This window comes from Halichoerus grypus, chromosome 7 (genome assembly GCF_964656455.1).
Source record: "Halichoerus grypus chromosome 7, mHalGry1.hap1.1, whole genome shotgun sequence".
Lineage (NCBI taxonomy): Eukaryota > Metazoa > Chordata > Mammalia > Carnivora > Phocidae > Halichoerus > Halichoerus grypus.
Window position 1 is genome coordinate 140,485,651 of NC_135718.1, and position 27,111 is coordinate 140,512,761.

At 35.3% G+C, this 27,111-nt stretch overlaps 1 protein-coding gene across 1 annotated transcript in view; it reads right to left on the reverse strand.

Moving 5' to 3' along the window:
• Window positions 1-27,111, reverse strand: part of USH2A (usherin) — a 687,474-nt gene that overhangs the window by 162,895 nt on the left and 497,468 nt on the right. The window contains exons 47-49 of the mRNA XM_078078672.1: window positions 21,353-21,551; window positions 17,743-17,911; window positions 2,933-3,154 (exon numbers count right to left, since the gene is read on the reverse strand). Coding sequence (XP_077934798.1) covers window positions 2,933-3,154; window positions 17,743-17,911; window positions 21,353-21,551 — 590 coding nt within the window. The remainder of the gene's footprint in view (window positions 1-2,932; window positions 3,155-17,742; window positions 17,912-21,352; window positions 21,552-27,111) is intronic.

Sequence of the window (27,111 nt, forward strand, 5' to 3'; positions counted from 1 at the left end):
ACACTTGACCAGGCTGGATTCCTTGACTGGACTTCAGTTATCTTAGGACACTAACTTCTTAAGCCTACAATTCATGGGGAAATTTTCTGAAAGGACTATGTGTCTACACTGAACTCTTGTGTATCATATGATTTAATGCATCATTCATTTTCAAAGATCTTGGCAAGTTAGTTTTTGTTTTTGTTTCTTGGTTTTACCTGGCAAAGTCAACTTTCTTGCTACCTTATACTGAAGATCCAGGTGTCCTGTGCCATGTATTGGAGGTAATCCTTAAATTTTGGGGGTCAATTGAAGTGTCCTAATTGAAACCTAATTCTGTTGCATATAGGACAACTATCCATCATCACTATTTTCTGGACTGTTGATACAGATCAACAAAATGACATGGGACAATCAAACAGCTTGACAATATATATATTAAAATCTTCCTCTAAATATGTCCCCCTGGGTTAGATTAAAAAAAGAATGCATAGATCGATATAGTGTGGATCCAGATGGGTGATTTATAACTTCATAGAATAGTAAATGCCTTGGAAACACACTTGATGATTATCCAAAGATAAAATGAAAAACTAGAAATCAGGTATTTTTTGGCTCAAAGAAGGAGAAAAATCTTTCCCATACTGGGAGTACTGAAATTTAGTTGTGAATAATATAATTAAGCATTTTTACTTATTTAAGGGCTATTAAAATACTGAGAGTTTAGTATTCTTGTTAAGGCGCAAGAGTCAGGTACCCCAAGGATTGATACTTTTAAAATTGTTTTGATTGATTAGTTTTGTTCTTGAAGTGTTCTTAGCAATTTTCATCAGAACTTTACATAAAAGAGAATTTGTACAAAAATATGGTATTTAACAATAACACTACAATTATTTAAATTACAATTACTGATATTACAGGTAACACTGATGGTTTTTTTAAAAAAGAAGAAATTATAGAAAAACAATAGGGAATTCATAGTTCATCTGCCTCAAGATGCAGATGATGTCCTGAAATCATGCTCAGAGAAGGGCTGGAGTTCTAACACTTGCTAGTTGCACAAGCAGATTTATCCTGAAGCTGATGAGCTTGAGTTTCAGGGCCCTTTGCCTACATGAGCCCCTTCCAAGGCAGGCACGGTTACATATTTTTATAAAATTAGCAAATGTATAATATTTAACTCTGTTAATTTGTTATGGCCTCTGTCTCTTGCCCCTTTAACTTGCCTTCTGTCTTATGTGTCCTTGTATTGATTAAAATAGAAGAGTGACCATATACATTTTTTAAATCTAACTAAGGGGAAGTTGATTTGGGAAAATATTTAGTTTGGGTTCAGTAGCTATGTTTATATGACTTCTGTCACTTCTATAAAAAAAGTCATTAAGGCTTGAATAGGCCATTTTAACTGCAGTTTGGAGAGATAAGGATATGAGAAATTACAGACTCCTAATTTGGATGCATGTAAAGGGAAGCTTTAAAGAAAGAGAAAGATCAGACAGAAAAATTAATGGAATATGAAACAAAAGCTGTAAAACTGAACAACAGAATCAACTGAAATATTCTGACATCTAGAAGAGAATTATAACAAAATAAATTTTAGATTATAACAAAGGTAGTAAACTATTAAAAGAAAATGATGGATCTAGGATTGAAGCATAAATTACTACAAATTATGAAGAGAGGTAACTCATAAATATATAGGAAAAATTTATACTTTTGCTGATGTGTAGATGTGTAGTGACATCATGATAACAAACAACTCAAATTCAATCATATAATAAGGATATCCATGAAACTCTGGTTAATGATGTTGTCAATTCAACAAATATTTAAGACAAGTCACTGCAAATCACCTTAAGACAAGAAAACTTAAAATGCCCTTAAACCTTAGAAAGATCCTTGATAGGTATTTCTCCAAAATTGGCACTAATCCTAAACATTTACATAATATTACAATAATAAATTTTGAAGCTTAAAGCCACTTTTTAAAACTTGAAATAATTAAAAATGTTTTGATTAATCATGTGACAGGAAAGAATGAATTATCTTTCTAGAGATAAATGGTACAAAGCCATTGTCCCATGAAGATGTGATCAAGGATATAAGTTAAACATGTCAGGGGGAGAAAAGACGGATATCAGAAGTTATAGAATCCAAACATACTATTTTTATGTTAGTGGGATTTGCTAAGTTTCCTTTTTTTTGATTTGTAATTTTTATAATTTATTTTCCCCTTCTAAGTAAATATTATTTTTATATTCTGTCTTATCTTAATCATTTTATTTTCTTTCCTTAAAGAAGGTCCCCCAAATTGTATAACTTTCAGGCACCCCAAAATTTGCATCTGACTACAATGTGATCTTGGACACTGTTTAATCTCTGTGCCTCAGTTTCCTCATTTTTAAAATGTAGACAATAATAGAACCTATCTAATAAGATAATTATAAAGATTAACTGAAAAAAAAGACTGCGGTAATAATGTATAAGACATTGGGCATAGTACTTGGTTGATAGTAAGTACTCTATCAATGATAATGACTGCTCTTAAAATTAGTATTAATTTAATAGCTATAAAAGAATAATGGAGCAAAAGAATTGACATAATGTCATCAATAATAATTTTGTGTACTGTTAGCATCTGCTAGGAAATTTGCTAGGAAATATTCTCTTGATCCAGAACCAATGCATTCATGTGTGTTTTGTTTTTGTTTACGGTGGATATGACACTTTTCAAGAGGAAAGAGTTTTGATCCATTTTAATGAAATGCATCACATGAACATAAAAAATGTGAAATTACATTTTTATTTGTGATACAATATGTACTTAAATTTTGCATTAGATATAATTAACATGAGCTTTAATTCCTTATTTGCTTTATATCTAGGGCAAGTTTTTCAACCTCCCTGTTTCTCATATTCTCCACCTACTGAAAAGTAGACAAGGGCTCCTTACCTGGAAGGCGACTGTATGCCATGCCCTCTTCTTGTCCACCACAGCATTCTAAATCTTTGCTCACAATCTGTCCACCACAGCACTGCTGTCCATGGCCATCATGAAGCCTCCCAGCACAGCAAATCTGGTTTCCTGAGGTGGAATAAGGCATTCTGCCACAGCAGGAGTCACCGATGCCAGTGGAAACCCGATTGTGCTGTTCATCTGGACAACATACTTCACCTGTCAATTTAGGACAATAACAATCATTGCATGAGTTAAAAAAATATGCTTTGACTCACAATGAAATTTTATCACAATCATCTTGCAGATGCCAACTGGTTGACAGAATTACTAGAAAGAATGCTGTCATTTTGGAGTTGCAAAATATCAATACAACATTAAACTTTTTGCATTAAAGATGTATAAACATATGTTTACTCGGATACATATGTGGTAACTTAGAGGTAATGCTATGTTGCCTATTTCCTCTCTCACCCCTAAGAAATGAGCACATTAGGTCTGGTAACATGATTAAGTAACATTACAAACAAGTTTGCCTACAAATACTTTTCTATCTATGTAGTGTTTTTTTTTTTTTTTTTTTTTTGGAAAGTGGGGTGGATTCAGAAATTGACATAAAACTTGCATTGCCTAGATTATATTTTTTAACCAAATTATAGTCATTTAAGTAAACAAAATACTTTCAATGTGAAGGTCAATTAAAAGAGAGGTAAAAATAGTATATTCAAGTCAGCACATTAGTACTTTGCTGGGCTGTGGAAGACACTGAATTTCACTACTGTAGTTGCACCGACATTCCCCCTTTACATGATGCTCTGGGAAACTTGAAACAAGAATAAGAGAGTCTTTTGCCTGGTGCTCTGGTATCAAAAGAGTTTAAATTTTATAAATATCAATAAGCAGCATTTTAGGGGGGGTATGAAGATGGTCTATAAGACAGGACAATTCTAAAGGACAAAAAAAAAATTAAATTTCATCTTTTAAGGATACCTTGGAAAGGACTACTAACAACTTTGTGTATCTAAAATTAAAACTGTACTTCTCCTCTCTAGCTCATGACCCACCTCTCAGTTGACCTCCTTTCTGAACCCTTGGATCCTGACTTTCTCCTCCCTCTTGCTTTTCTCTTCTTTTTCCTGCATCTTCAACAGACCCTCTTCTCTTCACTTCCCCCTTTAAAATATATCTTTCTCCCAGGACAATATTCCTTCATTTTATCTTATAAAGTCTGTGAGTATATTGACCAGCCTCTGGCAGGTCTTATAGTTCTAAACCATGGTCCAGGTAAGATTTACATAACCTAGTTAATGACTTGCCAAACCTTCTTAAGAAAAGGAAGGCTCAGGTTCACTAAAAAATTTAGGATTGCCTTAGGAATTTTTAGTCCTGGACTTCCTGATCTCTATCAATTAGTTTATCTATGTGTGAGGTCGAGATATGCCAAAACCTGGTTAGTAAAAGCACGATGAATTACCTACCAAAATGATATTAAAAATATGGGGCAATATTTATCTATAGATAGATATGTAAAGAATATAAAAAATAAGACAAGAACTCTTAGCAGGTATCCTTGAAGTCTTTCTTGTCCATATTCATTGGTCAAAAATCCATCCTAGTAGATGAAATGTACAAATTACTAGAAACACACAAACTAAAAGACTGAATCATGAAAAAATAGAAATTTTGAATAGACCTATAACTATTAACAAGATTGAATCACTTATTAGAAACCTCCCAATGAAGAAAAACTCTGGACAAGATGGCTTCACTGGTGAGTTTTACCAAACATTAAAAGAACTGGTACTAATCCTTCTCAAACTCTTCTAAAAAACTGAGATACTTCCTAACAAAATTTATGAGGCCAGCTTTGCCCTGATACCAAAACCAGACAAGACACTTTAAGAAACAACAAAACAAAAACTACAGACCAATATCCCTTATGCAAATTGATGTAAAAATCCTCAACAAAACGCTAGCGAACTGAATTCAAGAGCACATTTATAAATGATTATACAACATAACCAAGTGGGATTTATTCCGGGAAAGCATGCAAAGATGATTCAACATATGAAAGTGAGTGTGATATCAGAATGAACAAAGAAAAACACGTGATTACCTCAAATGATGTAGAAAAAACACTTGACAAAATTCAACACCATTCCATTATAAAAATATTCAATAAACTAGGAATAGAAGGAAATTACCACAACACAATAAAGGGCATGTATGAAAAACCCACAGCTAACATTATAATCAATAGTGAAAGCTTTTCCCCTAAGATCAGGAAGACAAGGCTGTCAGCTTTTGCCATTTCTATTCAACATAATATTGGAATTTATAACCAGAGCAATTAGATAAGAAAAAGAAATGAAGAACATTCCAACTGAAAAGGAAGAAGTAAAATTATCTCTGTTCACAGGAATGTAATCTTATATGTAGAAAACCCTAAAGATCCCACAAAAAAACCCTGTTAAAACTAATAAAAGAATTTAGCAAAGTTGCAGAATACAAAACCAACATGTAAAAATTAGTTGTGTTTCTATACCCTAAGCATGAACAGTCTGAAGAGAAAATTTTTTAAAAAAGCAATCCCATTTACAATAGTTTAAAAAATACTTAAGAATAAGCTTAACCAAGAAGGTGGAAGATTTGAACAGTTTTGATGAAAGAAATTAAAGAAGACACAAATAAATTGGACATCCCGTGTTCATGGATCAGAAGATGATATTGTAAAAATGTCAATACTACCCAAAGTGATCTACAATTCAATGCAATCTCTATCAAAATCCCAACAATATTTTTTGCATAAATAGAAAATCTATCCCCAAGTTGCAATGGAATCTCAAGGGACCCCCAAAACAATCTTGAAAAATTGTTGAACAAAGGTGGAGGTCTCACACTTCCTGATTTCAAAATTTACTTCAAAGATACAATCAGTATTACAAAGATACAATTAATAATCAAAACAGTGTGGTCCTGGTACAAAGACAGACATACAGACCAATGGAATAGAATAGAGAGCCCAGAAATGAAACTTTACAAAAATGACCAAATGATTTTCAACAAGGGTGTCGAGACCATTCAATGATAAAAGGACCATCTTTTCAACAAATGGTGCTGGGAAAAGTAAATATCCACATGCAAAAGAAGGAAGTTGAACCCTTACCTTATACCATATATAAAAATTAATTCAACATGGACCAAAGACCTAAATGTAAAAGCTAAAACTATAAAATTCTTAGAAGAAACATAAGGAGAAATCTTCATGACATTGGATTTGGCAATAATATATTGGTTATAACATCAAAAGTACAAGACAACAAAAGAAAAATAGATGTATTGCACCTCATCAAAATTTAAAAGTGTTATGCATTAGAAGACACTGTTGACTATATAAAAAGGCAAACCATGGGAGAAAATATTTGTAAATTATGTAACTGATAAGGGACTAATATCCAAAATTTCTAAAGGGCTCCTACAACTCAACAATGAAAACATAAACAACCCATTAAAAAATGGCTAAAAGACTCATATAGATATTTCTCCAAAGAAGATATACAGATGGCCACTAATCATATGGAAAGATGTTGAATATTGCTAATTATTAAGAAGATGCATATCAAAATCACTATGAGATACCACTTCATAGTCAGAAGAATGGTTATTATAAGTAAACAGAAAAGAATATGTTAGGAAGGAATTAGAGAAACTGGGACTTTTGCACGTAATAAACTTGCACATCACTGTTGGGAATATAATATAGTGCAGCTCCTGTGAAAAACACTATGGCATTTCCTCAAAAAATTTCACATAGAATTTCCATATGATCCAGGAATTTCACTTCTGAATATAAAGCTAAAAAAAAAATGCAAAGCAGGACTCAAACAGGTATTTGTACACCTATGTTCATAGCAGTATTATTAACAATAGTCATAAGGTGGAAACAATCCAAATATTCATCAGTAGATGAATGGACAAACAGAATGTGGTATATACATACTATGGAATGTTATTCAGTCTAAAAGATGAAAGAAATTCTGACACATGTTAGAACATAGATGAACTTTGAAAATATATTAAGTGAAAGAAACCAGTCACAAAATGATAAGTATTATATGATTCTACTTATATGAGGTACCTAGAGTAGTCAAATTCATAGAGACAGAAAATAGAATGGTGGTTGTCAGGGGCTAGGGGAAAGGGACAATAGGGAGTTAATGTTTAATGGCTACAGAGTTTCAGTTTGGGAAGATAAAAGTGTTCTGGAAATGGTGGTGGTGATGATTGCACAACCATGTGAATGTATTCAATGCTTCTGAACTATGCACCTAAAAATGGTTAAAATTATAAATTTTGTTCTGTATACTTTACCACAATAAAAAAAAGTCCAGTTTCATAAACAGGGGCAACATAATCCCATGCCTAGTTTCAGAGACCACTTAGCTACCACTAGGAATACTCTGTTCTCAATGTAAGCCAAGATTTCATAAATTTCTCAGAAATCAGAAGATAGGATAGTAGACTATGTCTTCTCTCTAAATTATAAGAACTTGCTGAGTACTTGGAAGATACTTCGGCTCAGAAAAAAGAAAAAATAGATCAAATTAATAGCTTTTCAGATTAAGCAATTAAATAAAGCCAAGAACAGGGACATATCTATGTCTAGTCTACACAAAGACAACTCATTATTGTAAGGAAAGGGACATTGGAAGAACATTTGCTCTACTTTAGCTAGAAAGAATCAAAAAAGGAAAAGGACAAACGTTGACACAAGAACCTCTTTCTGTGAAGGTAGCTGCTCTGGTCAATCCATACCTGCATTTAACACAAAAAAAAGAGAACTTTTCACGCAGTTGTAGAAATTGAAGTTTTCATAACTAATTGATATTGAGGCTACACTGTCTACCATAAATTCTATGTTTCTATCATCCCTTCCTAGGAATAACCAAACTGTCTCAGAGGTAGAGATTTCAAATACCTTTCAGTCTCTCCCTTTGTCTTTGTCTTCACTTTAATCAACACACTTTTCTGCTAATTTAGTATTTTTTCCACTCTGGTGCATTTGATGGGAGGAGATCCACTTTGTAAATGTGGATGCTAGTACTAAATGTGGATCCAAAGCCTCTTTCTGGAACTCCCAGCAGAATCCCCATCCTGTAATTTGATGATGGCACAGACTGACTATCTCATGCCTGATGATTTCATGATCTACATTTCAGACCTTGAATCGGTCTTCAAGAGCTACTGGGTCAAGGAGAGTTTAGATATGGGATTCATAGAGGAGGCTAAACCCTTAAAGGTCTTTCTAAATCTATGTCCTTCTTGAAACTGGCTAAAAATTCACTAAAAAAAAATGGTGGTTATTGAAGAAAATCAGGTCCATTGTATCCACATAACTCCAGAAAAGACTTGTTATTCCCTATAGTAACCCTTACAATATCTTATTCATTCCATCCAAAAAATAAATGACTTGTATACCACTTTGTCCAAGATTTAAGGGCCATTAACAAGATTGTGCTTCCTTACTTCCCGTAGTTCCCAACCTAATACCATCCTCTCTCCAATCCCTAAGACAGCTGCTTAATTTAGAGTAATAGATCTATGCTCAGCAGTTTTTCATATATTCTTGCACTCAGACTCCCAGTATCTTTTTTTTTTTTATTCACTTGGGATAGTTATGCCCCAAGAGTTTACAGAAATGCCACTTTAATTCTCATAATTATTTAACCACAGTGTCAGTGTGGTAAGCAGAAAATGACCTCCCAAAGATGTCCATGTACTAATCTCTGGAACCTGTGAATATGTTATGTTACATGGCAAAAGGGGATTAAAATAGCAGATGGAATTGAATTTGATAATGCTATGTGAGCAAGGACTGACTGCCATTGCAAGGCTGGAAGATGGAAGTAGGCTCCTAGGCAAGGAATGTGGGCAGCCTTTGGAAGGTGGAAAAGGTAAGGATTCTTTCCCACAGAAGAGAAGGCAGCCTGGCTGACACACTGCTTCTGGCCCAGTGAGACCCATTTGGAACTTCTGACCGTGAGAAATGTCAGATAATAAAACTGTGTTGTTTTAAGCCACCACATTTCTAATAATTTGTTACAAGAGCCCTAGGAAACTAATATACTGAAGATACTTGATTTCCGCATTAAAACTCCACTCCTACACAATGTGTGGATGATCTTCCGTTATGTTCCTGAGAAAGCTTGACAAATTGATTCTCTGTATTTGTTGACAGTGGTAGCACAGAAATGACAGTTTTCAAGCATCTGTGTTTTCAGAACAAAACATAATTCGTAGGGTCTAGATTTGAAACTGTGATGTCATGCAAAATAGAAAGTCTATTTCTCTTTAATGGTTGGAAGCTATTTGTGACTTCCCCAGTCAATTGTTGAAAGGCGGATTAGATAAAGGATTGCTTGGTCTCTTAGAATCAACAAGAATCAATGAGGATCCCTGAGCTCATAGGATCTCAATGTCCATTAGACATTTGATTCCTAGTTTTTATGAACTGACTGCCCTTTAATAGAATCTGATGAAAGGGGACACATCTGAGTCTTTGCTCTAGAATAATTCATAAGAGACTATCTTCTGTCACCTACAGGATGTCTCAACTTCGTGTACTCTTATGCTCCCCAATTACTATAAACCGTTGCTTCTACTGGCACATGAAAGCTTTGGGGGTTCTAATTCCAGAGCTCAGTGAAATCAGACACATTAGTTTCCCACTAATATTACTTAGTTTAAGTAACTTAATGAAGGTCAAACAACTAATAAGTGAAAGAAATGAGATGTGAAGCCATCATTTTTATCCACTAGTTACTCAGCATCACCAGCAAACCAGCAAAACCCTATACAGAATTTTGGTTTTTTATTAGAATATGATCATATACATTACTACCTGAAATAAGGAGTATAGTCTCTAACTGGGACACTTTTTTTCCATTATTATTATGTTATGTTAATCACCATACATTACATCATTAGTTTTTGATGTAGTGTTCCATGATTCATTGTTTGCGTATAACACCCATTGCTCCATGCAGAACGTGCCCTCTTTAATACCCATCACCAGGCTAACCCATCCCCCCACCCCCTCCCTTCTAGAACCCTCAGTTTGTTTCTCAGAGTCCATAGTCTCTCATGGTTCATCTCCCCCTCTGATTTCCTCCCCTTCATTCTTCCCCTCCTGCTATCTTCTTTTTTTTTTTTTTTTAACATATAATGTATTATTTGTTTCAGAGGTACAGGTCTGTGATTCAACAGTCTTACACAATTCACAGTGCTCACCATAGCACATACCCTCCCCAATGTCTATCACCCAGCCACCCCATCCCTCCCAGCCCCCACCACTCCAGCAACCCTCAGTTTGTTTCCTGAGATTGAGAATTCCTCATATCAGTGAGGTCATATGATACATGTCTTTCTCTGATTGACTTATTTCGCTCAGCATAACACCCTCCAGTTCCATCCACATCGTTGCAAATGGCAAGATTTCATTCCTTTTGATGGCTGCATAATATTCCACTATATATAATACCACCTCTTCTTTATCCATTCATCTGTCGATGGACATCTTGGCTCTTTCCACAGTTTGGCTATTGTGGACATTGCTGCTATAAACATCGGGGTACACATACCCCTTCGGACCCCTACATTTGTATCTTTGGGGTAAATACCCAGTAGTGCAATTGCTGGATCATATGGTAGCTCTATTTTCAACTTTTTGAGGAACCTCCATACTGTTTTCCAGAGTGGCTGCACCTGCTTGCATTCCCACCAACAGTGTAGGAGGGTGCCTCTTTCTCCGCATCCCCACCAACATCTGTCGTTTCCTGACTTGTTAATTTTAGCCATTCTGACTGGTGTGAGGTGATATCTCACTGAGGTTTTGATTTGGATTTCCCTGATGCCGAGCGATGTTGAGCACTTTTTCATGTGTCTGTTGGCCATTTGGATGTCTTCTTTGGAAAAATGTCTGTTCATGTCTTTTGCCCATTTCTTGATTGGATCATTTGTTCTTTGGGAGTTGAGTTTAATAAGTTCTTTATAGATTTTGCATACTAGCCCTTTATCTGATATGTCATTTGCAAATATCTTCTCCCATTCTGTTGGTTGTCTTTTGGTTTTGTTGACTGTTTCTTTTGCTGTGCCAAAGCTTTTTATCTTGATGAGGTCCCAGTAGTTCATTTTAGCCCTTGCTTCCCTTGCCTTTGGTGATGTTTCTAGGAAGAAGTTGCTGCGGCTGAGGTCGAAGAGGTTGCCGCCTGTGTTCTCCTTTAGGATTTTGATGGACTCCTGTCTCACATTTAGGTCTTTCAACCATTTGGAGTCTATTTTTGTGTGTGGTGTAAGGAAATGGTCCAGTTTCATTCTTCTGCATGTGGCTGTCCAATTTTCCCAACACCATTTGTTGAAGAGACTGTCTTTTTTCCATTGGACATTCTTTCCTGCTTTGTCAAAGATTAGTTGGCCATAGAGTTGAGGGTCCATTTCTGGGCTCTCTATTCTGTTCCATTGATCTATGTGTCTGTTTTTGTGCCAGTACCATACTGTCTTGATGATGACAGCTTTGTAATAGAGCTGGAAGTCCGGAATTGTGATGCCGCCAGCTTTGCTTTTCTTTTTCAACATTCCTCTGGCTATTCAGGGTCTTTTCTGGTTCCATACACATTTTAGGATTATTTGTTCCATTTCTTTGAAAAAAGTGGATGGTATTTTGATAGGGATTGCATTGAATGTGTAGATTGCTCTAGGTAGCATTGACATCTTCACAATATTTTTTCTTCCAATCCATGAGCATGGAACGTTTTTCCATTTCTTTGTGTCTTCCTCAATTTCTTTCATGAGTATTTTATAGTTTTCTGAGTACAGATCCTTTGCCTCTTTGGTTAGGTTTATTCCTAGGTATCTTATGGTTTTGGGTACAATTGTAAATGGGATCGACTCCTTAATTTCTCTTTCTTCTGTCTTGTTGGTGGTGTATAGGAATGCCACTGATTTCTGTGCATTGATTTTATATCCTGCCACTTGACTGAATTCCTGTATGAGTTCTAGCAGTTTTGGGGTGGAGTCTTGGGTTTTCCACATAAAGTATCATATCATCTGCAAAGAGTGAGAGTTTGACTTCTTCTTTGCCGATTTGGATGCCTTTGATTTCTTTTTGTTGTCTGATGGCTGTGGCTAGGACTTCTAATACTATGTTGAGTAGCAGTGGTGATAGTGGACATCCCTGCCGTGTTCCTGACCTTAGGGGGAAAGCTCTCAGTCCTTCCCCATTGAGAATGATATTCGCTGTAGGTTTTTCATAGATGGCTTTTATGATATTGAGGTACGTACCCTCTATCCCTATACTCTGAAGAGTTTTGATCAAGAAAGGATGCTGTACTTTGTCAAATGCTTTTTCTGCTTCTATTGAGAGGATCATATGGTTCTTGTTCTTTCTTTTATTAATGTATTGTATCACATTGATTGATTTGCGGATGTTGAACCAACCTTGCAGCTAACTGGGACACTTTTGCTAGCTTTTTTTTTAATAGGAATTTTCAGTGTAATTTTAATGGTGATAAATTTTCTTTCTTTCTGCTCTACCAATATACCAGAAAAGCATATTAAGTTACATGTATGAAGTCATCACATTATTATATAACATAGTATCTCTAATGGCTCAATCTAATTTTTAATCGTGCAAATTTCAGTCTCCACTAAGGGAGTGACTTCATCTTGTTCCTAAGTCTTACTTTTCCTATTTATAGAATAGAAATAGAATTCTAAGGTATATGAGTTTAAATTTTTTTTATTTAAAAAAATATCATTCATTTAAAATTGACCTTTTTTGGGGATGCATAATTCTATGAATTTTAACGTAAAAATACAATTTGGATACAAATGAGTTTCATCACCCCCCAAAATTCCATACTATTCTTTCACAGTAACACTCTCCTCCCACCCATCACCCTTGGCAACCACCGATTTGTTCCCCATCCCCACAGCTTGTCCTTTCCCATATGTCATATAAATGGAATCTCCCAGGACGTAACTTTTTTGAGACTGGCTTCTTTCTTTCTTTTTTTTTTTTAAAGATTTTATTTATTTATTTGACAGAGAGAGAGAGCACAAGCAAGAGGAGCAGCAGAGGAAGTGGGAGAAGCAGGCTCTCCGCTGAGCAGGGAGCCTGATTTGGGACTCCATCCCAGGCCCCTTGGATCATGACCTGAGCTGAAGGCAGACACTTAAATGAGGGAGACACCCAGGAGCACTTTTCTTTTTTCTTTCCCTTTTTTTTTTTTTTTTTTTTTTAAGATTTTACTTATTTATTTGTCAGAGAGAGAGAGATCGAGAGAGAGTGAAAGGATCCTATAGCATGGTATGTATAAGCAGAAGAAAATTCTAAATTTTTCATCATGATTCTACTAGAAGCCAATGAAGGAGGGATGAGCTTACTGTGAACAGTAAAGTTATTGTACTTGTTACATTCCTCTGGGTAAAAGGATTTTCAAACTTGGTCTCAAATGTGGTTGCCATATTTTTTAAATCTCCACAGCCAGAGAGCAGTGTATCTTCTTCCCAAACTTTCTTTAACATAACATACCACATGGCAGAGAGACAGCACCAGTTAATTAAATATCATTTAGGACAACAGTGGTTTAGAAGAAACATAGTGACCACATCTATATATATATATATATTGTGGAAAACCAACATTTTTTTTAAAAGCCAGTTTTGAGGATAACAAATATTAATTGGTTTAGATATTTTCTTATTCAGTCACTAACAGAAGAAACGGCTTTATAAAAAGAGATTTGGATTATATCAATGAGAAACAAAACTGAGTTTTTTCCCTCAAAAAAGGTCTATTAGACATAAGATACAAGGATCAGTCACCTTCTCATTAACCTCTCAAAATGAATCTATTTCACGACAGGCTTGAAAATGTTTTCTCTCTAAAAGCTACCATGCAGTCTTCACAGTTAATTGTTATTCTTATCAAAGAATGACCCACATTAACATTTAGCTTGAGGTCATTAGCATATTTATAAAAAAAGGGGAGTGGAATAAGCATTCTTTCCTCTGCCACTCTTTGTTGTAGGGTGCTATAAAGGAAAGTTGTGAGAAAAATATGAAGTAAATATTATTAACCAATACTTCAGATTTATCTATAAATATCAAAATGCCTATACCCATCTTAGCCTTGAAATGACAGAGTACTGATTGAATTTTAATTGCATTTAGATACAAGATGGGTTTGGGGTCACTATGCTTTCTTTCTTGATGTAAACAGTGTTAAAGTAGTTAACAAAGACCATTGGCTGAGGATAGAGGTCACAATATAATCTCTTCATTTAGGTACATTGAGATTAATGATTGCAGCAAACACTCTCTTTGATTATCCCATGAGATTGCATTTTTTTTCCTTGACACCATGGTAGGCATTCTAATACTGTGAAAAATGAACTACTTAAAAGGAATCCAAATATGGACCATGCTCAACAGTTTGGAAGTTATTAAAATGTTTGAGGTTTGAGTGAGCATGTGTCATACGCAGATCATGAAGGTTTGAAAATTCTTGTTTCAAAAACTACTTATTAAAAAGTTTTGTATAATGTCAATAAATGACTTTTGGACTTCCATGGCTTATTTTATTTTTAGGAAAAAAGAGTTAAATTTTATTTGGATTTTTTTTCTTCTTTTTTTTTTTTTTTAGAAAGAGAGAGGGAGAGAGCACAAGGGCAGGGAGGGGCTAAGGAAGAGGGAGAGAGTCTTAAGCAGACTCTGGTGCTGAGCATGGAGCCCAATGCAGGGCCTGATCCCACAACCCTGAGATTGTGACCTGAGCCAAAACCAAGAGTCAGACACTCAACTCACTGAGTCACCAGACACCTTGGAATTTTCTTTTTTTTAAAGTAGATTGTTTTTTTAGTTTGAAATCTGACACTTTGTGTTAGGATTGAGAAAGGTGAAAGACAAATCTAAGAGTTAATAGTCATGATGGACACAACCAATTATTTTTCATCAATGTTAAGGGACAGAGAATATTTTCTCAGAGTTTAAACAGTTCATTGCAAATCATAACATCAGAAATTTTAATGTGACTTTGGAATAAAGCCACTATTATTTAGTTCTGTGTTAGGATTAGAGAAAAGCCTGGTATGGTCCATTGGTCTGGACAACAAGAAAGAAGAGAACAACAGAACATGCCCATCTCATCTATTTAATTATATTTTTCAGGGCAACTTTTTGCAGGGGAAAGAAGATAGGAAATGTAGTAGAAAACTCCCAAAGTATAAACTACTTTGAGAGAGTAAAGCATTTGGCAGAATTTGATTAGTTCCTAACATGATGATTTCCAGATAAAGAAGTTAACTCTTTTCTACAAAAAAGATTATTTCCTTGTGTTTTCTTACTTGGGAAATCTAGCTGATTAAGAGTTACTAAATTATAAAAGTATTTTTACAAGAGAATAAGAAATAACAGCATTGCTGTAAGTCAGATTTGTCTATTAGTATTAAGGAAAAATTATGAAGAGTAGAAAGATAGTCTCTGCCTTGAATAAGCTTATATATATTTAATTACTTCACCTTCCCTTTTTGCTCCAGTATTTTTTGCAAAAGAAATGCTGGGTAAGACAAATTCTCCATTCACATACCTTGGATAAATATATTTATGCCAAACACAAGGTACACTGAACAATAACCTGAATTAACTGGATGTCTGGCATAAATTCCCTGTTAAACCAGGTATCTCAAAGCATTCAGTTTTCTTTGGGCATCTGAACACTTAGCTTTCTTCTCTTTGTTTTCTGTGCTTCTGAAGATATAGGTATTAAACTTAGGTGGAAGGAAAAAAAAAATCTGTATGTCAATGGCTTTTCCAGGATATTTACCAGTAACTGCCAGTGGTGGTAATGAAGATGTTTAGAAGTCTGAAATAGTCACTTTAAAACTATGTTAACACATATTAACATATTTTGGTTATATAAGAGTAAATATTTGCCTTTCTCTTTTTTTTCCCCTATTGTTTTGTTTCTTAGATTCCACATATGAGTGAAATCATATGGTATTTGTCTCTCTCTGACTGACTTATTTTGCTTAGCATAATACCCTTTAGCTCTATCCATGGTGTTGCAAGATTTCATTCTTTTTGATGGCTAAGTAATATTCTATACATCCTTATCGATTCATCAGTCAATGGACATTTGGGCTCTTCCCATAATATGGCTGTTGTTGATAATGCTGCTATAAACATCAGGGTACACAGATTCTTAACTATAAAGAACAAACTGAGGGTTGCTGGAGGGGAGGTGGGTGGGGGGAATGGGTTAAATGGGTGATGGGTATTAAGGAGGGCGCTTGTGATGAGCACCAGGTATTATATGTAAGTGATGAATCACTATATTCTACACCTGAAACTAATATTACACTGTATGTTAACTGGAATTTAAATAAAAACTTGGAAAAAATAATAAATAACAGATTAAAAAAAAAGAGTAAGTAGCGTTGAGCATGGATTTTGGAAAGAAACGCTGAGATGTGCCCTTCAGCTCTTCTACTCCCACCTATCTGAATCTGGCTTTGTTACTGATCCTTTCTGAATCTGTTTCCTTATTTATAAACTTTAGATAAAATACCAGTCTCCTACAGTTGTGAAAAGTACCCAAGGTATCATATGTAAAACCTTTAAATACAGAGTGTGCCAGAGACTTTGTGTTTTATAAATACCAACTGTTATTATCTTTATTCTCAATTATATTGTTTTGTGTAGTTGAAATTTGGACAGTGCTTATTCAGTCAGCTAATACAAGAAAAAAAAAAGATTAAGGAGGGAAAAATCCCTGTTTGCTATTCTTTATGGCAACCCTCTTTCTGCCCTACCTAGCCTGACAGTGGACTAGTCTCTGATAAATGGAATTTATGTTTATAATCCATCCAGGGACAATGCATGCAAGTTCAGAATAGAAATGGAGGAAATGAAGAATGGCTTCATGGAGTGGAACACTTAGAAATTCACAGAATTTATGGTGAAAATATTTAGCCATGTGAATGAAATAAAGTCACAAAATAAAGGGAGTTCCCAGGTCTTGATATATTTCCTTATGTGGTAGATACTGTAAGTCCCTTGTATTCCCTCTCTTTTAGTACCTACCTAGTCTTGCTTAGATTTCAACAAAGCTAAAAGAAGAAATGATATTTAAAGCAGGCCATTGGTTATGTGTTAGTCATTAAATTTTTGTTGAGGAGGTGCTTAAAATAGTTGACAGGCATATCATGTGTTGGCTTTTTCAGGTTCCCAGATTACTGATGTAAGGGCCAAGGGCAGCTGCCCAAGATGGACCACAATGGCAAGAAGATTATTTTGAGCTAAAGGCAATTGAGACCGTGCAGACTGAAGAGAAACTTTTACTCTTCCCTTAACTACATAGAAGAATCCAAATTGGGGGTCTTCCCCAGATTAAGGGTCATTAGCAGAGATAAATTTCATCTGAGTGACCCATCTGTATGGCAGGGCAAACATCTAATTACCAAATATCTGCTTTTCTTCTTATCGCTCTATGAAGTACATTCCTTTCTTCTGATGTCCCAGGTCCCTCCCCCCTTCCCCTTAGTTCAGAATGACATATAGACTTCATTTGTGTGACTGCCTTTGGAATTTCCATATTTGTGTGGATTCCTTGTAGGCACAGTATTAAATTTGATTTTCTCCTGTTAATCTGTCACCTGTCAATTTGATTTTAGTCCAGCTAGAAGGACCTTAAAGAGGACAGGAATTCTTGCTCCCCAACACTGAGCACACCTGGAAATGATCCTCACCTGGTAGAATTCTAGTGTAATACCCAGAGCAGCAGTGATGATTTGGTTGAGCCTCTTGTATCCGGCCACCACAACAAACCACAGTTGAATTCAAAACGAATGGGATATACTTCTCTTCACAGCAGTGGTGCCCAGGCTGGGGGTCATAGAGAACTCCATTACAACAAACCTGAAGGTGGGAATTGGGGTTAAAGAAATATCAGTTTAATTAAAAGTAATATACCATCATATCTCATGTGATACAATTATATTCTAATAGGCCTTAACCTGAGACCAAATGTAGTCTATTATGGATAAAAATTCAAAAGTTTGAAAAATGCATTTTCCCAGCATCATTTAAATTCTATATATGCTATTTGATACAATGTAGCTTTTTTAGACTTCAATCATGCTTTGTGCTCTGTTATCACACTCTATAAATATGAATTCTCCTTTGAATGTCAGTGCTCCCAATATAAAGAAGACTTAGAATTGTAAATGAACAATTGCTTTCATATATACATTTTTATTTTAATGATTGTTTAATTTGAAAATACATTTATGGAAAACTATCTCTCATTGATCTTTTTTTTTTTAATAAATAGCCTTTTCCTTATAATTTATATGATCACTTATTTACGAACCCAATCTTCACACAAGGCAATCTCAACAAAGTCTAACATTTACATATATATATATGTGTGTGTGTGTGTGTGTGTGTGATACATATATATGTACATGTCATAGGCCACCATATTAAAAAAAAAGAAATTTATATGGAAATTAATTTTGAAAAGCCCTTTTAACAATGTGTTTTTTCCAGGAGCTGTAGAAGAAATTATGTGCTTGAACAATCAAATAATTATTTGCATGCTCACTTGAGGTCTGAGAGACTGACACTCTGTATATATAACAAATCAAATGCTAAATAGTTGCTGAAAAGTAGCCTCAGAACCTACACTTGGCATAAGTCACTTTAATTAGATAGAAGCTTCCTGTGGCAGGCAAAATCAACCACTATTTAGAGGTTTCTCTTTTTCCATTTTGCACATTGCTATTTCTAGCTTGCACCACCTTGTGAATCAAGCTCAATATAAGGTGGTAGAACATGGACTAAGTCTTCAAAACACCATTAGCATAGACTTCATTCATTTTTAAAAAATTACCAATGAACAAAGAAATAGGGCTCTTAAATTTAAAGTATACTCCTGTGGTTTCTCAGGTAGCCATGTTAAACCAACTGTAATGAATTTCCTTTTCTGTATTTAGTTATTAGCAGCGAGGATTCAAAATTAGTCTAATGCCAAAGATAAACTGGGTGATCCTTCTCTTTAACGCCATACTCTGTGCGAAAAGTAAATTTTGAAATTATGCCCCATGTTTAAGACTTAAGCAAAAAATTGTTACGTGTTTATTTGGGATTTAAGGATGCTGGTCATTTTTGTTTTCAGGGTAAAACAATGCATACCTTCCTCTTGTTTTATGACAGTGACCTAATCTTGCTCTTTGTTGTGTGGTCTTAAAGCATTTGTTAAAGTCCAATTTTCATAAAGTGCATTTCTAGACACTGAAGCACATCTAGCCTTTTTCTTCAACAAGCTTCTCTAGTCCTTATCATTTTCTTGTGGAATTTTCACTGGAATGTTTATTTAGTGTTGACCCATTAGAACTGGTTCACTCCATCCTTCCATTGTCATTCTCAGACTCCTTTAGCCACATGAAACTTGTAAATTTTTTCTAGCGCCCTTGGGTTTAGATCATTTGTGGGTCCCCAAAGTGACACGTTCAAGCAATTATTCCTCTTGGGAGTTCTCCACATAAACAGAATATTTCTTAATCTTCTAATTCAGTTTTCGAGTTAGCTGTCTCAGAAAACATACATGGAAATTTCAATAACTTGAGTTGATAAATGTGTACCTAATATATAAATAGCCTTTTCCTTGTTCTATAGTTTCCTAAAGCAAGTCTGTAATCTAGTGATTCTCAAAATATGGTTCCTGGAACAGATGCTAAGGCATCACCTGGGCACATGTCAGAAATGCAAATTTTCACACTCCACCCATGATTTACCAAATCAGAGTTTCTGGGGGTGGGACCTGCAATCCGTGTTTTAACAAGCCTTCCAGGTCTGATGTTCACTGGGGTTTGAATACATGGTAAATTTTGCATATGTGTTTCAGATCCTCCTGATATTTGTGGTGATTTAGCCAAAAAATTCTTAGTCTCTTTTCTATCTCTTTCTAACTTCTCACCCAAGAAATATATATTCATAGTTAACTCTAAACAGAAATTTACAAACAATTGCTTTCTTTAGAGATTTTTAATTGACTTCCTTTATTCTCTTTAACTGTCAATACCTGTGTATGTCCTTAATCCTTAAAATAAAAATAAGCCTTTGCTTAATACATCAAAGATTTCTTTCTTTCTCCTAGAGAATATTTTTTTTTTATTTACTTATTTGACAGAGACAGACACAGCGAGAGAGGGAACACAAGCAGGGGGAGTGGGAAAGGGAGAAGCAGGCTTCCTGCCGGGCAGGGATCCTGATGCGGGACTCGATCCCAGGACCCTGTGATCATGACCTGAGCCGAAGGCAGACGCTTAACGACTGAGCCACCCAGGCACCCCGCCTAGAGAACATTTTTAATGGGCAAATTTATTCCAGCATTTTTTCCTTCAAAAATCTTAAATTTAATTTTATTTTATGGAGGTATGTTCATCAGATAGTGTACATTTATTTTTTTATTTTTTTAGTTTTTTTATTGTTATGTTAATCACCATACATTACATCATTAGTTTTTTGATGTAGTGTTCCATGATTCATTGTGTACATTTAATGGCCTAAAATAATGTAAAAGTTAGGCATAATGGCAATTCTGGAGCCTAAGTGTCAAAAATGTATAGTTAGTAACTGCTAGTTTTATAACATTTCCTAGATGATAGCCACTGCTTGGTCAGTGTCAGCTATAATAATTTGTATTTTGATCCCTATTGCTTCAACAACTCACTTTCTTAATTACTGTGTCTTTTTGCAGTGAATCTTTTGAATTTAGTAACAGCTTTAGTCATTAAATGTGTGATGTTCTTGTTGACAAATAGGAACATTATTTCATTAGATGAAATCCTACCTTCAAAGTGAGGATTTTCTGCATCATTTGTCAATAAAAGCCATTTACAAACTCCTCTGTCTGGCTGCGCTATTGATCTGATTCCTAAACTGCAACTAATATGAACATTAATCTGCAAATGGCCATAATTTTAAAATATTTCTGACAAACCATGGAAGGTCCTGCTCACAGTTACTCATCAGTGTCATGTAAACAAACAGGCACTTGTAGCTGAATGGATATGTTGTAAGGAAAATTCAAGTCATTCAATCAAATACAAATTTGGGAGTTCCTTACCATTTCAATAAACTAATATTTCCTGTGAAGATGATGAAAAATGAGAAGGCTAAGATGCTCATGAGGATGAGAGGGTTTTTATAAGCATCCTTTCTTTTCCACGGGGTCTTCCTGATAGACTAGTGGAAAAATTGATCATGACAAACCATGGTTTAAGAAGCAAGTGATTTCACCTGGAGTGTTTAGCGAGAAAAATATATTTCACTGACTCATATGAGAAGATATACCTGAGCTTCTGGAGAATAGCACCTCTCTCCACAGATAGTTTTAGGTTTTTGACACTTCACTGCCTTGCAGAGCTCACCACTGTGGTCCTTCCTTAACTTCTGAGTTTTAGGGCATGAATGCCATGTTTTACGTAAGACATCATATCCGAGGATAATGCCATTTGGCTTCCCTGGAGACAGCCAATCAACTTGAAGGGATCTGCAATGGATAGAATAATCAATACCTCTGAAAAGACAACATTTAACATCAGTGCTCTCAGCCTCACGTACTTTCAGTTAATCTCCCAGATTCGTCAAAAGGTCCATTTTGTCAACAACTTCTTAATTAAGAAGCTGAAGCAAAAGAATATATATATTAATATATGTATGCTCATAGATGCTACTACCATAAAACATGTTTAGAGAATCGATGAAAACCATGTAAGCTTTTGGGAGGATAACACATGACAGGAGTCCAGTGATCTCCCACTTTAAATTACAGAGACAAGAAGAAAGTACCATTGTTCTGTCTAAGCAGGAAAACCAGCAGAAGAATTTGGTTGGATTAGGAAAAGTAAGACACAAGTAATATGATAAGGTGGTAAATAAGGTGGAAATTAGAACATGTGGCAGACCGCATCTCTACTTAAAATCACCTTCTCTTTTGCCTTCCTTTCCCAGCTCACGCATAGCTGCTCATAGATACGTGCTGGAAAACCACAGTGGGAGCCTCTGGAGGTTCCCAGGCCATTTCAGCTTTCTTGGCACAGCCATCACCTCCCCCTTTTCTTTTTTTGTTAAACATGATGTCTGCAACTATAGCAATCATCTTGCAGCCACGTGACAAAGATCATGATCACCAAGAGAGGCCACCATGTTATCTGGTGCAGCTGAACCAATGCAAGCAACAATTTACAATCTCTGGGACTTAAGCCTCTGTTGTTGGGTGTCTTGTTACTTGTAGCCAAAATAAATGCCCAAATTGACAAAATCTTGTTATCAGCGGAAAAACTTACCAATTGGTAAAAAAAAAAATGATAAATTTATTATTTATAAATTATATCAAGTGATAAACCTGATATAAAATCCCTCCAAATACACTTTACTTTGACATATCTTGATTTTTGACTGACACAAACAGATTTGTTTCTCTAACAATTCTTTTTTTTTAAAGATTATTTATTTGAGACAGAGAGAAAGAGCACATGAGCAGGGGTGGGAGGGGCAGAGGGAGAGGGAGAAGCAGACTCCCCGCTGAGCAGGGAGCCCTAAATGGGGCTGGATCCCAGGAGCCTGAGATCATGACCTGAGCTGAAGGCAGATGCTTAACCTACTGAGCCACCCAGGTGCCCCTCCAATAATTCTTTAAATATCATAGTTGGTTTGTTTTGTGGTAAGAAATATAGGATTGGGAATTCCCATAACAAGTATCTTCACATCATCATATTCTCAGGGATGCTTGATTCTTAAAAGTTGAGCAACAATTTCATTTTAAATATGAGTATACTTTTCTGGGGGGAGGTTGGTATACAATAAGGGCATAATATCTGACCAAAACTTTATTGCACTTTCAATGATCTATTAGTATTTCATTTGTTGAAATAAATGAAATCATAACATCAAGCTGTCCACTAGGAATCAACCCTGAGTAAAATGATTTATTTTCGGGTTAATGCTATAGAATTTTAATTCTGCACTTAGGACTACTTGCCAGAATGATACAGCCTAGATTACACACCTGTACTATCTTTAGCATTTTTAAAATAAACTCTATAAGCAGAATAGTTAAAAATTTTAATAAAGCCCCAGAGATTTGGATATGACATATTCTTGTAATTTAGCATGGCACAGAAAGCCTACTAAATGTAAAACACTAAGTAAATGTAAAATAATAATTATTTTTATTCTCATTATTTTCAAAAAAAGGGGTGGAACTTTGACATTCAAGATTAATTCTATTTTTATAATTCTACAATTTCCAACTATAACAATTAACCAATTAGAAATAGTTATAGGGCATTTTTACATAGAATACATTCCAGTAGGTACTTTGGAGGAGAGCAAGCACACAGAAACTTAGTCCCTATACTTTAAAGTATTTTTACAATAAAAATCTTACAATAACTTATGTGACCACTTTTCTGTCACTGTGTTAAATGGTATTTTTGTTATATCTTTCATTTTAAGAAGAAATACATCTTTACAGGCAAAACTACTGGACCCTATCAGAATTCCAAGTGACATCATATGTTAGGAATTCAATTAAGCCCAAACATTTACATTAAAAAGCAGCAGTCAAGATAAACCTTGACATTTTAATAGACTGCTAAAAAAAAAAGAAAATTATTTCATTTTCTTGGGGGTACAAATATAACACATTCACTAATAAGACTCTGTAGATAGGAAATTAATGTCACCTACAAGAGAACAGTTTCATAGGTGAATTGTATAGTCACCATTATTATTCTAAGGTCTTTATCCGACTCTCAAAATTAATTCCATATTTTCCAGATACCTCTTTTGTATTCACTGCATATTCAACTACAGGAAAGACTACATTTAAGTGACATTCAAGGGTCTGACTTTTCTACAAAAGCTGGTGAATTAGTAAAGTCTAGAAAACACCATGTAGAATACCACACCATTGTAACTTCTTCTTCTAGCAGAGAATAGGTGTGAAGTGAGACTGCTTATATTTTTAGTGATAACATGAACAGTTTTGCTTTTGAGGATCTGAGACAGGTACATGAAGGTAAATGATCAAAGAAGAGTAATGAGTTTAACACCTATACATCTCTCATTAGAACGAAAGAGAATAGGGCGCCTGGGTGGCTCAGTTGGTTAAGCGACTGCCTTCAGCTCAGGTCATGATCCTGGAGTTCCAGGATCGAGTCCCGCATCAGGCTCCCTGCTCAGCGGGGAGTCTGCTTCTCCCTCTGACTCTCCTCCCTCTCATGCTGTCTCTCATTCTCTCTCTCTCAAATAAATAAATAAAATCTTAAAAAAAAAAGAACCGAAGAGAATACACTGAGAAATCTTTTGGTTGCTGATTTGAATGAAAGACATCTCTGAGAAATATGCACCATTATTAACTGGATTGATGGTTTCATTCCTTTAATGTTTATAAATAAAATAGAAGAAACATTCTTACACCATAGGAATGAACGTTAAATATTGGGGAAACAAGCTGAAGCCTTTTGGTATAGATTAGTCAAGGTTGTATGCTCATGCAGAAAAATAAACCAACTGTAAGTCCTTGAATGGATTTTTGGGTTGATTTGTTCACAAAGTTATGATTGGAGTTTATTTAACTCCCAGAACACTAGGGACTAAAATTTAAGCTACCTTAATAAAGTTTCTGATGAAAACCACTTATCTACACACATTTTGATACATGGATTCATTGATTGTTCAGGCATTTTAGTTGGAGTTATTTTTTTTTTTTAATTATGTCACATTGTTCGTAGATTTACTATTCTACTTCTGTTACAACTATATACTACTGTGGCCACCACCACAATAATTATCACTTTCAATTCTTACTTTGAGAAGTACAAAATAACATTGAGGATAGAAAGGAGTAGGGGAAAAATCATTTCTTTATCACTTACCCTTATACAGGTGAATATTAACATGTTACAGGTCAGACAGAATTTTTATGAAGAATTAGGGTTCCCACTGGCACTCTTTAACATTTTATTCTAATATTTTATTACATTTTGTCAAAATGTTCATGTTTGAGCCAAAAGGAAAAAAATCTTCATATACCTTAAGATATCAATCTAGATTGTGGATCTAGATTCCCTGATCATGTTTACAAAGACCTTTTTTCTTCCTCTATTCAACTTGGTTATTTCTGTCAATTATTTATGTAACACTTAAGTTCTTCTAAGAACTTATGGCTCTTACAAACGATCAGGTAACTTTTAATATAGGATTAAATAAATGTTGTATGATGACAATATTAACTCTCATCTCTCAAATCGAGTTATTGAATATTTAATTATCTATTAGAACGTTTAGCATAACTTGTAATAGGTGAAAAATCAAAAGATGAAATGTGTGCCCTTGGGTAATAGTTGATATAAAACATGCATACATGAAGCATGTAAATGTAATACAGCAATGGAAAGTCAAGTGTTTAAATGTGTTTGGGCTACAGATATTACAAAAACACATAAGCAAAGATCACTGTCTTCTAGACTAAACAGTGAGGGTCTCATGGGACAAATGGCTGTGGACTTGAATTCGGGAATGCGGATGGGAAAGAAATGGCAGGAAAATCAACATAAGCAAAAGTAAGGGGTGGGAATCATCCTACGTGTGTATCAAAGAGTAATGTGACCAATTTGATGAATGAATAAGCTACATAGCAATAAAGGAGGGAAATTGGAACAAAAGAAAAAAGTTTATGGAGTCCCTCTGATACCATGCTGAGTTTGATAGTGAAATAGTATGATTGTGCAGTGTTGTCACTACCAGAATATAAAGCCCCATTAGAATTAATAACCTGACAGGTTAGAGTAGAAGAGACCTGGGGTAGACAGAAATGTCAGTGAGATACACTAGTAACTCAAGTACAAAAGAATGTTGAATGGGGTTTCCCTCTTGTATAGGAATTTGAACTACAGCTCCAAACAGGATGACAGATACTGAGTTCCTCCATTTAAAAGTGGTATTTCACTTCTAAAGGGAACATCAAGATTCTATTGATTTCTGAGGATAAAACTGCTCTTTAACATTGACCCATCACCTAAAACAACCAAAAATAAACAGAATTCTAGGAGAGTTTTAGAAACTCTCACTAAATATTTAGTGAATATTTATTAAATGCCTCCTATATGCAAGGCACTGCTCTGTATTCATCAGCGAACAAGACAGATAAAGCCCCTTTTTGCATAAAACTTAGATTTTTCTTGGAGAAGAGGGACAGTAAAGAAACACATAAGTATATCATATGTCAGGTTGGTGGTCTGAGAAAGCCCAGTTCTTCCATGCAGAAATTTGAAAGAAGGGATGTGGCAAGCCCAGAGGAGCTTCTGAGCAGAGGAAACAAGAGCTGTAAAGGCACAGAGGCAACAATGTGCTTGGCTTGTTGAAGAGCCAGTGAATCTAACAGGACTGGACTGGACTGCACAACACATAGAATGTTGGAAAATAAGATCAGATGGGTGTCAGGAGGCTGGGATGGGGGTTTGCAGATGATGTAGGTTTTTTTTTTTTTTTTTTTAAGATTTTATTTATTTGACAGAGAGAGACACAGCGAGAGAGGGAACACAAGCAGGGGGAGTGGGAGAGGGAGAAGCAGGCTTCCCGCTGAGCAGGGAGCCTGATGCGGGGCTCGATCCCAGGACCCTGGGATCATGACCTGAGCTGAAGGCAGATGCTTAACAACTGAGCCACCCGGGCGCCCCTGATGTAGGATTTTATACAACACAGAAATAACTGGATCTGTTTTTGAGTGTGTTGGAAAGCCACTGGAGGTTTTTGAGGCAAGGAGTAAAAAAGGAGTTATTTACTTAGTGAAGAGTGACATCAAATCCCCCCTTAACTTCCGCTAAAAACATACTCGAGGCTAAAGAAGGCATTCAAAACATGTCACTTAGAGAAACTGGAAGCACTTGTTTCTCATGGTTGGAACTTACTGAGATGCAGAAATGTCTAAATCTAATCTGTTGCTGTCCCCGGAGGATAGTAGGGAGTTGGAAACAGCTTGACATGGAGCTTGACAGTCTATATAAGCAAAGAAAAAGTGCTTTCCTTCAGAGAGAGATTAAAGA